At 41.2% G+C, this 14779-nt stretch overlaps 2 protein-coding genes across 2 annotated transcripts; one reads left to right on the top strand and one right to left on the bottom strand.

Moving 5' to 3' along the window:
* The first annotated feature begins 3023 nt into the window (after nt 1–3023).
* On the top strand, nt 3024–6327 carry pou4f3 (POU class 4 homeobox 3). The gene is made up of 2 exons (XM_086012492.1): nt 3024–3190; nt 3412–6327. Exons 1-2 carry the CDS (start codon nt 3110–3112, stop codon nt 4348–4350), a joined length of 1020 nt encoding a protein of 339 aa, XP_085868618.1. The 5' UTR covers nt 3024–3109; the 3' UTR covers nt 4351–6327.
* Nucleotides 6328–10550: 4223 nt separating this feature from the next.
* On the bottom strand, nt 10551–14424 carry LOC147133315 (uncharacterized). The gene is made up of 4 exons (XM_086012211.1): nt 14154–14424; nt 13992–14042; nt 13786–13881; nt 10551–13697 (listed from the first exon to the last, which is right to left on the bottom strand). Exons 1-4 carry the CDS (start codon nt 14301–14303, stop codon nt 13536–13538), a joined length of 459 nt encoding a protein of 152 aa, XP_085868337.1. The 5' UTR covers nt 14304–14424; the 3' UTR covers nt 10551–13535.
* Nucleotides 14425–14779: the final 355 nt, after the last annotated feature.

Below are 14779 nucleotides of genomic sequence, written 5' to 3'. Positions count from 1 at the left end.
AGGGTAAATGGCACGCCATGCAGGTGACGTAACCCGAATTAATGCAGGTGGCTGGCTGCGCCGTAGTCGATCACTATCCTATGCAAACGTAGTAGCAAAGTTGGAAAGGAAGTATTTGCATGAAAAACAATTGTAGGCCATAAATATAAAACAAATGCAAAAACGGGGGAGATGATCTTAAGAGTCTCCATACTGGAAAAAAAGAAGTGGGTAATGCAGGTCCAGGTAGTAAAAACCCTGCCACAGTTTGGCTTTAGCCACAGGTTCTTTGAATCAACCGGCAGGTAAGAGTCCAGTTGTTTAGAAGCACCTGTGGCTAAAGCCGAACTGTGGCAGGGTTTTTACTTCCTGGACCTGGATTACCCACATATGGAGAAAAGACTGACATTTGTTTTTGTTGTACATGTTTGAAGCCACGAATTCTTCAACCGAACAAAAGTATTATGTGAGCAAGCTGGAAAACCGATAACATAAGCACAAGCAGAACATGCGAGCTACACACAAAGCCGGAGCTGAGTTTTGAACCCACAACCTCAAAGCTGTATTCAGATGTGCTAACCACTGAACCAACATGCTACCATTAATTCATTATCCTTTCTGCAAAATCAGTTCAATGTAATGCTTACTCAGGTGTTAAAGTAGCAGGCCCAGCCTGCCCCCTCAGAAAAAAGACAACTCCATCTCACGAACACGTCATCTTCAACATCATTCGCTTACGACAGCCACGATGACAGCTCCCAAACAATGACCAGTCAATAATGAATGACCCTGGTGCCTATTAAGAGGAGATGGTGAGGGTGAGAAAAGGGATTTCATGCTTTATTCAGAGAAAAATGGCGGTTGACAGCTTGTGTGTGTGTGTGTGTGGTGACATGCAGTCTCAGTAGCGCACGAGAGCAGGATAACTAGAGGATAAGAACTAGTAGACTGTAGCCATGAATCATTATATTATCCGGCCATTTTCTAAACCACTTTTCCTTGCTAAGGTCCAGTGGTATGCAGTCGTCTACAAAGCCAGGACAATTTGTAATATCCCTATTGACCTGGGAACACCAACGTCGGGTGATTTTTTTTCCCACACAATTTTTTTATGTGATATTTTGTATAGTCAAGTCAAATGTATTTATACAGCCCTTAATCACAGGAAAGTCTCAAAGGGCTTCACATATGCACCAGATCATATACACGACATCCCCTGATCTTAACCCCCATATAGGGAAATTAAAGTAGACAACTTTTAATTTGGAATACAATTGTACTTTTACATAAATTGATGAAAACTGTATCTTATCAGGGATATTATATCGGGTTAAATGTACAAGACGTTAGTGATGGTGTTAGTCATTTTAACGTTAGTGTTCTAGGGTTAAGTACGGGTGCCCGCCTCTGCACCAGTGTAATGAATATTAGCCCTAGCATGGTAATGGATGCCAGCCTGCCCGCCATGCTGCTTTTTGCATTATTGACAAGTTGAAAGAAGCAGACATGTGAGTAGCGGGATCAGATGGATGCACGGAGCCATCACCCTTTTTCATTCTTTAGGATTGGTATAATATTGTTCAGGATTCTTAAACTTTTTATACCAAGTACCCCCCAAATTGTACTTTAAGTATTTACTGTACTGCATTAAAAAAAAAAAAAAATGAAACTACTGTAACATATGCAGTTTGAACATAATTTGGTGATGCTTTCACATACCACTAGAGGGAGACTGCGCACCACGCTGAGAATCACTACGCTGGCTTTATACTGTACACGTAACTGGGATCCAAGCAGCCGTCTATGAAGTTGTGAATCCTGTAAAGCAGAAAAACAATTACACTGAGATTGAAGTTGTAATCTTGAAAGAATATATATTTTTTCATCTTTAGGAAAAAGTATATTTTCGAGATCAAACATTGTAATGTCACAAGAGTAACAAAGTCATACTTTTCTTAGATAATGGCAATATTTTTTTTCATATTAGTCGTACTATGAGTTGTATTTTTTACGTAATACATTCTTGAGCTGTAAAATGTATATTTTTTAGAGAAATTGTTTTTCTAATTAAAAAATTATATATATAAAAAAAAGAATTCCTTGAAAATATTCAACTTTGTGCTTGTAATAGGTCAACTTTCAAAAATATATCTTGAAAACATAACCCTTTCCTCCAAAAAATGTAACTGGTTCTTGGATATTCCTTTGGTAAATTCACGTGAAGACATCAGCACCACGGACAGCTCATTAAACTGCTCTACATGCTACTGACGTGTCCGCGGTGCAACTAATTATAATAAGGATAATAATTAGTATACTGTAAGTCAATGCCATTTATTATGTTTCATGAATTATTGATAACTTGCGATTAGCTAGCATCCACTCCAAAGTGTACCCCACCGACAGGCAGAAGCACACCTGTGACCCTAATGAGGATAAACGGTATAGAAAATGTGTGAATGGATGGATGTGGCTGTGTACAAGATTAACCAATCACATTCAAACTCATGTGAAATGACAATCAGCACACATCTGCCATCATTTAAAGTGCCTCAAATTAACCCCAAATAAGATTCAGCTGTTCTAGCAAGCGTTTCATTACATTTTTTTTTTCTTTCTAGTCGACGCCTGAAGGTTTTGTGGTAACACATGACATTTTTTTTTTTTAACCGTTCGTAATTCCCATAAGACCCCAGTTTCCAGTTTTGAAATGATTTATCTTGGTGTCAATTTAAAAAAAAAATAATGATAAAAAAAAAAAAAACACCACGAAAACCTGCCAATTGACTAGGGATGTGTAGACTTTTTTCATCCACTGGACAGCATGTGTAATGTTAACAGCTGTTTTGGGCCATTCTACTTTCTTCACCACCAACCGGTGCACGGCTACTGAGTGATATCGAGGATTATCTTGTGCATGCGCAGAGGTCCACCTGTTGTAACCGAAGCTGAGAAAAATGCAAGAGGAGGGAGGTGAAGAAGGGGGGGAGGAGGATGAGAGGGAGGTGTCACGCGGGGTGGGGGGGGGTGGTGGAGGTGGTGGGGGGGCAAAAGAGACGCGCTCAGTCCAGAGCGGGACAACCTGCGGAGAGAACGCGAGCAGGACGAGGGCAGGAAGAAGACAAAAAAGATGATGATGATGACCGTGGACGGCAAGCAGCACTTCGGACTTCACGAGGGCATGCGCAGAGTGTGTGCACAGGGGCCTCAGGTAGGTCAACACCTGGGGGAGGGGGGGGTGAAGGCAAGCGGAATGGGAGGGAGTAATCACAGAGGGAAAAATGTGTAAATGTGATTTGACATGACTTTGTTCCATCCGATACACACTCCTCCTCCTCCCTCCTCCTCCTCACGTCCATATTAATTTTTATGACCCTTCTCTCTGGCACAATTCCCCACTGACTCCCCCACCATGCGCGCTCCTGCTCACAGCTCCAGGCCAATATATTGGGGGGCGGCGTGGAGGAGAGCCTGCTGGCTCGGGCGGAGGCTCTGCAGGCGGCGGCTGACAGCATCCTGGTCTCCCAGGCAAGGAGAGACGCCAGCTTCCATACCATGAGCGGCGTGCCCTCCTGCACCGCCTCCTCCTCTTCCTCCACCGTCTCGTCCATCATCGCCTCGCACCATCACCACAACTTCCAGAGCCACCAGCTGGGACCGAGCTTGGAGGCCGGCGACCTTCTGGAGCACCTCTCCAGCAGCCTGGGGGTGAGCGGGATGGGCGGGCCCGAGCCGGGCGTGACGCACCACCACCAGCACCCTCATCACCACCACCACCACCACCACCACCTCCAGACCATGGGGCAGCTGCACCAGGCCATGGCGGCCATGGGCCACCCGCACCCGGCCGCGCCGGCGCACGGCGACGTGGAGTCGGACCCGCGCGAGCTGGAAGCCTTCGCCGAGCGCTTCAAGCAGCGGCGCATCAAACTCGGCGTGACCCAGGCGGACGTGGGCTCGGCCCTGGCCGACCTCAAGATCCCCGGCGTGGGCTCCCTCAGCCAGAGCACCATCTGCAGGTTCGAGTCGCTCACGTTGTCGCACAACAACATGATCGCGCTCAAGCCTGTGCTGCACGCCTGGCTGGAAGAGGCGGAGGCGGCGTACCGGGACAGGAGCGCCGGCGTGCCGGAGCTGCTCGGGGGAGGGGGCGGCGGCGGGGCGGACGACGCCAGGCGGCGGAGGCGGACGTCCATCGCCGCGCCGGAGAAGCGCTCCCTGGAGGCCTACTTCGCCATCCAGCCCAGGCCGTCGTCAGAGAAGATCGCCGCCATTGCCGAGAAGCTGGACCTGAAAAAGAACGTGGTGCGCGTGTGGTTCTGCAACCAAAGGCAGAAGCAGAAGCGCATGAAGTACTCGGCCGTGCACTGACTTTGAAGGCGTCGTCAATAAAACACCTCTGCTGCTGCTCCCGAGGACGCATTTTTCATCGACTCGTAATCATGATAATCCCGTGGGATTAAATTAACACGGCAGATCTTCACTTCTGATATTTGGGATTATCTCCTCATTTTTCTTCATTTCCTTGCACTTTTCCTCGGGGGGGGTTCTTAAACTTTGTGGGTCCAAGGAAATCCAGTACCTCATAATTCAAATGTCAATTATGCATAACCAGCACGTACCATTAAATGCTATTGAAGTTTTTTTTTTTTTTTAAACATTTTCCGTATAGGTATAAATAAATGAATCAATTTCCTAATCAACTTTGACAATCAATTAATTGTTTAGACACCTTGTTGACTTCAATCAGACTCAACCTCTCTACAGTAAATATTTTGTAATTTTTGCAGGCGTCTATGAAAGTAGATGGATTATCTTTATGTTGAATCAAAAATAAGCATCTACTTTTATGTTTGAAAACAAAGATCAACATGTTTGCCTATTCTCTGAAACTAGTGACAAACATTTTGTTCAGTTGATTTTGTTCAGTTTAAAAGATTTGGTGAGGAGAACGCTTGTAATATCTGTAAAAAGAGAAGGAAAATTGCAAACGTGGTGCAACATTTTCTCTGAAAATGACAACAAATACGTTTTGTAAGGAATGTGAAGTAGGCACACTTTCTTTGCTTTAGTGGGACACAAAAAGTGAAGTGGCCTTAAGATCGACACCTGTGGTTTAGCCAGTTACTCCCGCTTGATGAAGTGGGGATGTTTAAATCTTAAAAATCATTATCAGAGCTTTTGATTTTGTTTTATTTGCTCGGTGCCTAGTCCTTACGAGCACAGACGTGCGCTGAAACAATAATAACACGACATAATAATTCATTGCAAATTATTTCCAGGCCCCCCCATCTAGGACTCGCGGACCCCAGTTTGAGAACCCCTGTTTTTTAAGGATTAAAACGGGACTTGTTGAACACACGATTGTGCTGTATAATATTATAAATACACCAGACACTTTATGTCACAATCAGGGATATTTTTGTCACTTTAGAGCTGATACAAAAATGTTGAGAACTGAGTGTGTGTTTGTTGACATCACTTCATCGTGTCGATGTGCAAATGAACGTGCCCCCCCGCCCCCTCACAACACACATATGAATGATTGCTGTGTGGATTATTTATACCGATTTATTTAAACGCTCTATATTTTAGGATCTTTTTTTGGAAGGATTGTAGTTAAGAGTTGATGCATTTCTAAAAGCCAGCAGATATACAGAACACTCATCAATTTATTAGGTGCACCTGTGCAATGCAAAAACAATGCTCCATTTTATTCATATGATACTTCAATTGATTTTTCAAATTTTTTGGGGGGCGGGGGGGGGGGTCTGATTATAACATTGTCGGTGGATTTTGCATGTGTGCCTAATACTGTGGCTGGCGAGCATACGTGCACACACACAAGACAGCACCTCACTGAAAGAATCGCTGCACCTTTAAATTTCACTTTTTAAATGGAATAAATGACTGGTTATTTTCTAAAAGTTGTGAATTGTGTGACTTACTTGAAACAATGGACTATTGGTGATCATTAAAAAAACAAAAGGCTTTGTGATTGTTGTTTTAGGGAACGCAGACATGTTTCACTTACTCCTCCCCAGAGGGTTGGAATATTTCTCCTCGTCTCATATGAATGGTATTATTTTCCATTTTTTTTGTTGTTTTTTTTTTTTAATGCAGAAGGTGACCTAGTTCATTTGGGAACTTTCAATGGCGGATGACGCGTCATGACGACAAATATTAACAATGGAGAAGAGGGGAGGGAGACGTGCCGCATCATGATATTATTGTTTATCATACATTGATACTGTGTAAACTCATTCATTGGCAACTCTCCCGCTTACACAAATTTGGCATCTGTACACAAACAACTGTTGGGGTTTGATTTTGTTTCTTAAGATGCATAAATGAATATGGTTACAAATATTAAATTCACTGTTGAATTATTACTGCAGCTACTTTTAAGAATATTGCATTGATGTGTAATGTTAGATTTTTTGCTTGAGTTAAAATGTCCTGTTCTGCTTTGCAGTTGAATAACACACACACACACACACACACACACTAAGGGCTCTATTTTCATAGCCGGCGCAAAGCCTGGCACAGCAAAAATGTGCGCAGGCGTGCTAGACCGAATGCTGGAAATTTTGCAGACGTGCAACAATTAAATAAATATCGATTTGCACTGTAGTGGGCATGAACAAAGTCAACTCCATTCGCCGCCAATCAAAGCCGTCATTCCCTTTAAATGTGGCGGAAAAAGACACAGTGATCCATGTGTGGCCGGAGCATGTCACTAATCTTTGCCGGTGTGGCAACAGACAACGTGAGCGGGTCCGCTCATTAAATGAGCCGGTGATAACCGCTGGCGATTTCAATATGTCCACGCCGGTTTGCCAGATGATTTTCTTTCTATGTCCTTGGTCTCGATTCCTTTTGCAAAGGGATCCGATTTTTCCATACTTCACGTCAGCGGAAATGGCCTTTTTTTTCCCCACACAAACTTTCCTTAACATGCTTTGAGCAAACAACACATACTGTAGACTTATAGGGAGGCATCAATAGGAGGTTAAACAGGGTCTGGGCTGTGTGAATAATGGATGCGCTGCTTGATATGAGAAGCGGCCATGCTGGTAAGTAGAGCTGAAGGCGTGTGCGTGTGTCATGTGGCGACGGAGGCGCACTTTAATTATTTACAGGGCAGGTTGTCATGCAACAAGCTTGCATTGAAATGTTTTTTTTTTTTTTTGGGGCTTGCAACTTCCAGCAAATATCGCAGGGGAGGCGGTGTTGACCGAATAGTGGAAAAAAAAAGTTATGCAGCGTCGGGGTGGGCAAAAAGACCAAAAATGTGTTGGTTCATTGCATTCTATTTTCATATATGTTCAAAGGCCATCAGATGACTTTAGATTAAGCCTATATAGTGTACAATTACGCAAAAGATGGCTGACATTTCAGGGGCGGGGTAGGGTAAGGGAATGCAAGAAGGGAGAGCAGCGGGTGTGGGGGGGCACCCCCAAAATCAATAATTCATTCATAGCCAGTAGCAACAAATGAGAATGAGGAAGACAGCTACCTCGCTACTCTATTAGTCACCTTCTATCATCATCATGACAACTCGCTATCGGCACACACGCGCACACGCACGCAACCTGAGGATCGGATGATGGATGTCTTCTAAATGCAGATGATGTCCATCTGTCTGCAACTCCTGCGCTTTCCTATTACGGATCAACAGCATCTACAAACAAAACAAAGCATTTGATTCGCTCCATCATCCAAGCATGCAGCACACTGAGAGGTGTTCCTAATATTCTGCCTGGATGTTATTCCTCAGGTGTGCCTTATGTTGCGGGCGGGGACGCTGACTTTTTTTTTTTTTAATGGAGACAAACATTGGCATGTGATTAATAATAAATACATTTTTAAATAATTAAAATGTAAAAAAAAAATTACAGGCTGAAAGAGGTTTGAATAATTAAGTTATTAACTGAATTCAAGCACTAATGTGGTTAAATAAATTATATCTTTATTTAGAATGTATATCCATACCTTTTTAAGTTTAGTTATTTTTTTCCTAATTTTTGGGGGAGGTGACACATTATTCACAGATGAAGAATACATGCCTGAGTATTGCTGTATTATATGTCTACAGGTGTTGCTCCACCGATTGTGTTCAAATATCCACCGCTTAAAAGGTGACCGTTTTATCCGATGGTAATTGTTAGCCAGTCTATGGCTTTCCCATTTTGTTTGTGTTAATTTAGTGAAGGCACAGTTATGTGGTTGCTTTAAATACACATGCAATTCTCTTTGTTTTATATTTGGTTTGATAGCATACTTCAACTGCGAGTGGCAATAAACATCTCAAAGGCCTTATTTTTCACTAGCTGCAAAACAAAATGCTTATTGTTAAGTAAGTTGAATTCACTGTCACCAGACAGTTAGCATAAAAGTTTTTGCTCCCAAGTCAAAAAAAAAAAAAAATCCTCTGAAAGACAGCTCATAATTTGAAAAACTCAAATCTGGCCACTCACATCTCAATGAACAACTGCGCTTGCTTTTAACTGCCGCAATCTCATTCGAGATTAATATAAAACAAAATATTTTATCATTAATTTTTTTCATCTAAAATTGAAGCTCAGTCAGCTTTTTCTTTTTTTTTTGTCAGTGCTATTTTGTTACATAAAAACAATGTGCAAGGAATCCCCGCAATGCTAATCTAAGAAGAATGTGTAATCCCGCAAACAAAGGATGAGGGGAGGAACGATATTAGAGGCGCGTTTGCTTAATTCATTCAGCAGGCCTGCAGAACACTACGATCCACTCCATTCATAATTTAAAACGCTCTCCATTATCAAAGTGCCTTCAGGAATACGTTTAGCCAGCCAGAAATAATTCACAGTGGTGTGATTTCTTTCTTTCTTTTTTTAATATCAGGTGATAGACCGAAGCGGAAGTCAACGCAGTTAATTATCCTCTCCAAGAAAATGCGACTGCAAGGAGAGGAAAATGGGATGTGGAAAGTAAAGAGGAGGAAAAGGAAGAAGACAGTGGAAATCCAAACAGGACAAGTGCGACATTCCGTCATCTCGAACGTCCAAACTTATCATGGTGTCAAGGTAAGCGCACATCCCGGCAGTCTGAAACAAAGATGACGCTGAACCGGTTTGACAACAGGGAGTCCCCGTGGGGCCCTCAGCCGCAAGACAAGGAGGCCCCAGTGTCGCGTGCAAAGGGGAGGCAGGCTCACATCATCAAAAAACACTTGGAGGATTCAGCAGTGGGACATTTGGTTAAATCTTCCTCAAACTTGGGAATTTAGGAAAAAGTTTGGACGCTGTCAGTCCGTCCATTTGTTTTCTTTCATGCTTATCGTTCATGAGTCTATCACAGCTGACTTGCGTTTACACAGGCGGGTGACCCCAGTGAATGTACTTTTTCAGCCGTACAAAAATAAAGTTTAATTGCACATCATCTACAGTAGGTGGCAGTAAAGCTGTAAATATTTGGCAAGTTTCCAATGACAGTAAAGTTTGACAAAAAAGAAAAGTAGTTGTACTTTTCTACTAGAAAGGGCTTTGGCTCTGGAGAGACTGTGGGTCTAATGGGGCTAACCATTGTCACATCTTTTGGGACTGCGAAGTTATTCAGCCTTTCTGGAGTGAGATCCACACACATTTTGAGAATGTATTTGGTGTGAATGTTCCTTTTGAACGTGGATGTTTGTATTTGATAAAAAAATTGTTGGTTTGATGTGCTCCCAGTTTCTTTTCGTTAATTCTTTAAATGTTTCTTTTCAATTTTTTATTTTTCACAAATAAGAAAAATGGAAATGCGAATTACAATGACAAGATGACTAAATGTTGATTAGTTGAATTTTGTATTTCACAATAAAAAGAACATTTAAAAAAAAAAAAAAAAAAAGGGCTTTGGCTCTACCTTGTGGTCATTCAGAAAGCGCACATAATTATTTTACCATTATATATACATATACATATACATATATATATATATATATATATATATATATATATACACTAAGAAAAACAGTAAGGTTCTAATAAATAACAATACGATAATCAGTACAAATTAAATGCTTATTTTTCTTTTCAATCATGACATTGAAATCTAATGATGGAAAATATAGTTGTATTAAAATACATTTTTAAAAAGAAAAGACAAAAACACTTGGAGTAATGCTCCAAACACAAAACCTGAATGTTATCCACAGAAAACTGTACCAAAAAATCCTGGACGGATAACTACAGTAACACCCTCCATAAGTTTAGTAATCATGCTTCTTGAAGGATATTTGTGAGAGGACAGGGTTGTGTCTGAAAGATAGAAGCATGGAATCAAGAAAGAGAGACGTGTTACAAGATGGCGAGCGGAGAACACAACAATGGCACCAACCGCCTCCCTCCTCCCTTTCTTTGAAGACTCACATGAAACGCAGAGCCGAGGCCCCTGGAGTACGGCCCCTGGCGGTTGCGGCAACGAACCTCCTCCGCCACAAAAACCGCCCCCCAACCCCCTCGCCCCCCCCCCCCCCCCCCACAGCCCCGCCGTCTGATCCCAGAGGGCCCCGGGCCCTCAAGTCAGCCCTGAGGCGACTGGACCAAAAGAAGCTGACTGCACACAAAAAGAGAGAAAGAAGGTTAGAATCCAAACATAAAGATACATACAAATATCTTTTAACGCCCGATGTGCGTGTGGACGCATTAAGTGGTTGATACAAGCACTGACTGAAGGTTCTTTTGTATGAGATATTTCGACAATCCAACACAAAGTTATCTATTCTCTCCACCAAATGTGCTTTAAAAGATGTTGAGTTCTTCAAAGACATGAGCAAGCTGTGAATTGCATGCCAGAGCAACTAAATCACCAAACTGCGAGGCCATTTCACCCAATCAGACACCAGAAGCAAAATTATTTCCAGGAAAAGACACAAAAACATTTACATCAGTAGTTATTCATTGCTTTAAAAATTGATGAAAATATGTATTAAAAAAAACATAAATAATGGTGGATATCAGCCAAACGCAATGATTAAAGGAAACTGGAAAAAACTGTCAAATTAAATACAATTATAACATTTTTTTAAAAAATGTATCCATCTCAGGGGGCGGCCATTTTGCTACTTGCTGCCGACTGAAAATGGCAGCACAGTGCCTAAAGCATACCTGTCACATAGAGCGCATTATTGCTAAGAAAGCTTTTGCCTTGACTTGTATTTTAACTCACAACATTTAAGAAAAAAACATTTATAAAAAGTCAGACACACAGAATTGAAAAACTACTATGATCAAAACAATGAAAACAAAGACAAATAAATAATTGTATCCCATAGATCATGTGCGTCTCACTTTTGGAGATTTATGAAGTTTTGAGATTATTTCAACATTTCCATATTAAATAAAACAACAACAAAAACCATGAAGAAGTTTCTTTTGAACTATTAATGAGCATCACTGTTCTGTAGAGCACACACACACACACACACTGAATTTGGCACATGGACGTGACGACCACCAACAGGAAGCGTCCTCTGCACCCCTCCCTCCTCCTGCCCATATAGCGCTCACATTGCATCACATCAGCGAGTGACGGCAAGAGGGAGAAGAGTGCTGAAACGTGTTCGTCCCAGAGAACTGTGCATCTCCACTCGTGTATTTCAGGGAATGGCCCGAGTGCTTGAGTGCACCCGCCCAAGACAACAGTTTCTTTAAGACTTTCTTTGTGGGTTGAATACTTAACTGGAGCCTATTCATATTTGATTAGAGCTTCTGAGGCTAAGTAGCTAATAAACTGATTAACTGCTCTATATAAAGGAATGCTACAGTGGCTATGATCGGTCATTTAAATGTGTTTTGCGACAAAGGCATAAAAGGGTTAGACTGCACAAAAGCAAAACTGGGGGAGTTTGGTGGTTGATGTTCTGGTAAGGCGGAGATTTGCAGTTGAGATAAGTAGACACAATTAAAGGAGACAAATCCGGCGCAAAGACAAAAAAATTAAACTTGTGTTTGAGTCAAATTGTCAAAAACAAATTACACTTGTCCCCAGTGTTCAGTAAAATAGATTTTTTTAAAAGGGAAGTCAACCCAAATTTTCTTTACAAGAATGTGTGTCGAAATGGCATTTTGATTAATATGTAACTGATCGTAACGTAGCACAGAGTGACAATTTAAATCAAAAGGAGGCAAAAGTGTTGGCATTTTAGTAAACATTAAGACCAGCGGTAGTGTTGTGAACCAAATTGTGATGATCATGAGTCTAGACTGTTTTGAGTTCAATAACATTTAATACAACTTCATTACATTATTGCCTAGGCCATCAAATCAGTCCTGTGTCATAACTAGTATTAAGTCATACTGGATGACTTGGCGGTAAAAACCCTTGAGAAGAATCAGCACAAATTTAGAGAGGTTGGTGGGTGGAAGATGTGCAACGGTGAAGATTCTGTTGAGATTATAGCCATCATCTGACTTTGAGTAAAACAAACATGAAAGTGTAATATTGATTGCGTGATTCATACAAGTAACATGCCCTTAATGCCTTGGAAATGTTTCTATGCCCTTCTGACTGACTGTCCTGTCTTGTGCTTTAAGATGTGACTCCAGTAATGTCAGGAAAAGCCTACTAGAACATCTGAACTTGATTTGAGGTGAATCAGAGGCACTTTCACTGTCAGCAGGTGTGCGCTGACTCCCATTTAACATGAGTTTGAATGTGATTGTTTATTTGTAACACATCCATGGCTATTGGAGGGTGTGCAGACTTACATTAACATTATCGCAGTTCTTCAGTTTGACTTCACCACTTAAGATTTTTTTTCCAACTCAGTTGTGCATGCTAGAGGTGACAATGTTGCAATTAGGTGTGAAATGATTTATCTTGGTCATTTTTTAAATGTATCTATATCAGAATAACCTGGCAGAAGTTTCTTTTTAACGATTATATATACTGTATATTTAACTATTTTTGAACCCTTTTTTTTAACTATGGCTTTCTTCTTGTCACACTTCTACTAAGGCCAGATTTGTGGAGGACATGAGCCGGATGATTAATTTCTCCAACTTTTACCCTGATCTGTGCTTGGCTTCAAGGTGCTGTTTGTTCTTGAACAAACCTCTGAAGGTTTCACAGAACAGCTGTCTAGATTGAGATTAGAATCAAGAAAGTACTTGGTTGCATTGGATTTTATTATCAGAGAAAATGGGAGTTTATTGCTTTTGCAAGCCACATTTTTCTGACTTTTATTTGTAAAATAAACCCACATATAATTTTGCACCATCTTATGTTAGCCCATCGTATGAAATCCCACCAAAACACATATTTGAAAACCACACTGCCCCATGACCAAAATGTTGTGAAAAAATGTTCCAAACACATTTCATGAGTGAGCCATAAGATTTAATTTTCTCTTGGTGGGCATACATAAAATATCCCTTTTATATACACAACATATAATAAATAGATGAATTCCAATGATTGGGATTGCAGCGGCTTCAAGGCTTGAAGAGCTGTTTTGTAAACCGGGGTCAAAATATTTAATAATGAAAATATAAGTGATGTAAAAAAAAAAACTTCCAAAGTGATCTTTGCCACTATTCTGACGGCTGGGTTGCATTTGTGGGAGGCGCGCTGGTGCTCGCTGGGCTGTGCATGATTTTGTATCGGATGCATTCGATGAGATCTTTCTTAAGAAGCGGCATTTGGTATTTGTTGCCAGTCCGTCTCACCTGCTGTCGCACGTCTTTGCATTTAAACTGCAACACGAGAGAATGGTCAGTGTGATGCTCAAAAACAAACAAACAAACAAACAAACTTTAAAGGGACGTGAGAGATTCTCCTTACTTGTTTCAGATCGTTGTACACCTTTAAATGTCTCGCAATCTCCTTGGTTTCTTCAGGCTTGTCCAGGAGCTCGTGAACTTTGCAGAAGAACTTGGCCTGTTGGGACAAAGCAAAATGATCGATATGAATGAAAACAAAACAAAAAAGAACTTGTATCCATGTGCCTTAACATCCAAGAATATTCATAAAAATGATCTCATCCTCACCCCGCATCTTCCGATGCCTTCTGCCAGATATCTCAAACTATCAAAGTCTCCCTGTGAAAAAAAAAAATAGAATTTCAATTTCTATGCACCATAAATTGTGTATTTTTGTTGTTGTTTTTTTTTTTTAAGGATTATGAAGGACTGAAACTGTGATTCGCTTACCGTGGGTAACGACGTGTTGCGATCGAACAGGTCGATGATGGGTTTGAGCTTGTGCTCGGCTTTTTGGTGGTTCGGCTTGGTGGCAGCGGGTTGGCCCAGCAAAGCCACGGAGGACATCATCAGGAGCGCCGTTGTCATCATCGTCAGCATTTTTGCTTATAGAAATGCCTCGTCAAAATGAGCTTGAATTGAGTAAGCGCTTCGATTGACAGCTACGATCTCGCTCTGACACCTCAATCGCAAGCATGGGCCTTATACTCATCTTACCCCACCCCTTTTATGGTGACCCCCCCCAAAAAGTGACACCGTTACATTGCAGTACACAGGAAATAAGATTTGCTTGATTATGCTTCCAACAAACTGAGATACGTTTCTTTGAATTTGAGTTTCATATTAGGTCAGATGAAATTGACCATCAGAGCATATTTTTTTTCATCTCCTCCCACTATTAGGATTGCAATCAATTTGTTATAACAAGACTTGAAATTAAAGGGGAATAACATCTTGGCGTCAGATTTAGGGTATTAAATCACTTTATCTACTTGACAAACATATGGTCATATTGTAAACCTTTTTTTTTTCAACAATATTGTCGATATTCTCTACATGTCTGAAATCTCTTCACA

Source organism: Filicampus tigris, chromosome 17, assembly GCF_054856515.1.
Source record: "Filicampus tigris isolate MCC_2025a chromosome 17, RoL_Ftig_1.0, whole genome shotgun sequence".
Classification (NCBI taxonomy): Eukaryota; Metazoa; Chordata; class Actinopteri; order Syngnathiformes; family Syngnathidae; genus Filicampus; species Filicampus tigris.
Note: the sequence above shows the minus strand (reverse complement) of the source record. Positions and strands in the feature narration are given on the sequence as shown.

Coding starts and splice junctions, on each gene's coding strand:
- LOC147133315 (XM_086012211.1), bottom strand. CDS start 14,303: ATGCTGACGATGATGACAACGGCGCTCCTGATGATGTCCTCCGTGGCT. Junction 13,882..13,991: donor AAGGCATCGGAAGATGCGGG/GTGAGGATGAGA, acceptor TTGTCCCAACAG/GCCAAGTTCTTCTGCAAAGT. Junction 13,698..13,785: donor TGTACAACGATCTGAAACAA/GTAAGGAGAATC, acceptor CTCGTGTTGCAG/TTTAAATGCAAAGACGTGCG.
- pou4f3 (XM_086012492.1), top strand. CDS start 3,110: ATGATGATGATGACCGTGGACGGCAAGCAGCACTTCGGACTTCACGAG. Junction 3,191..3,411: donor TGTGTGCACAGGGGCCTCAG/GTAGGTCAACAC, acceptor TCCTGCTCACAG/CTCCAGGCCAATATATTGGG.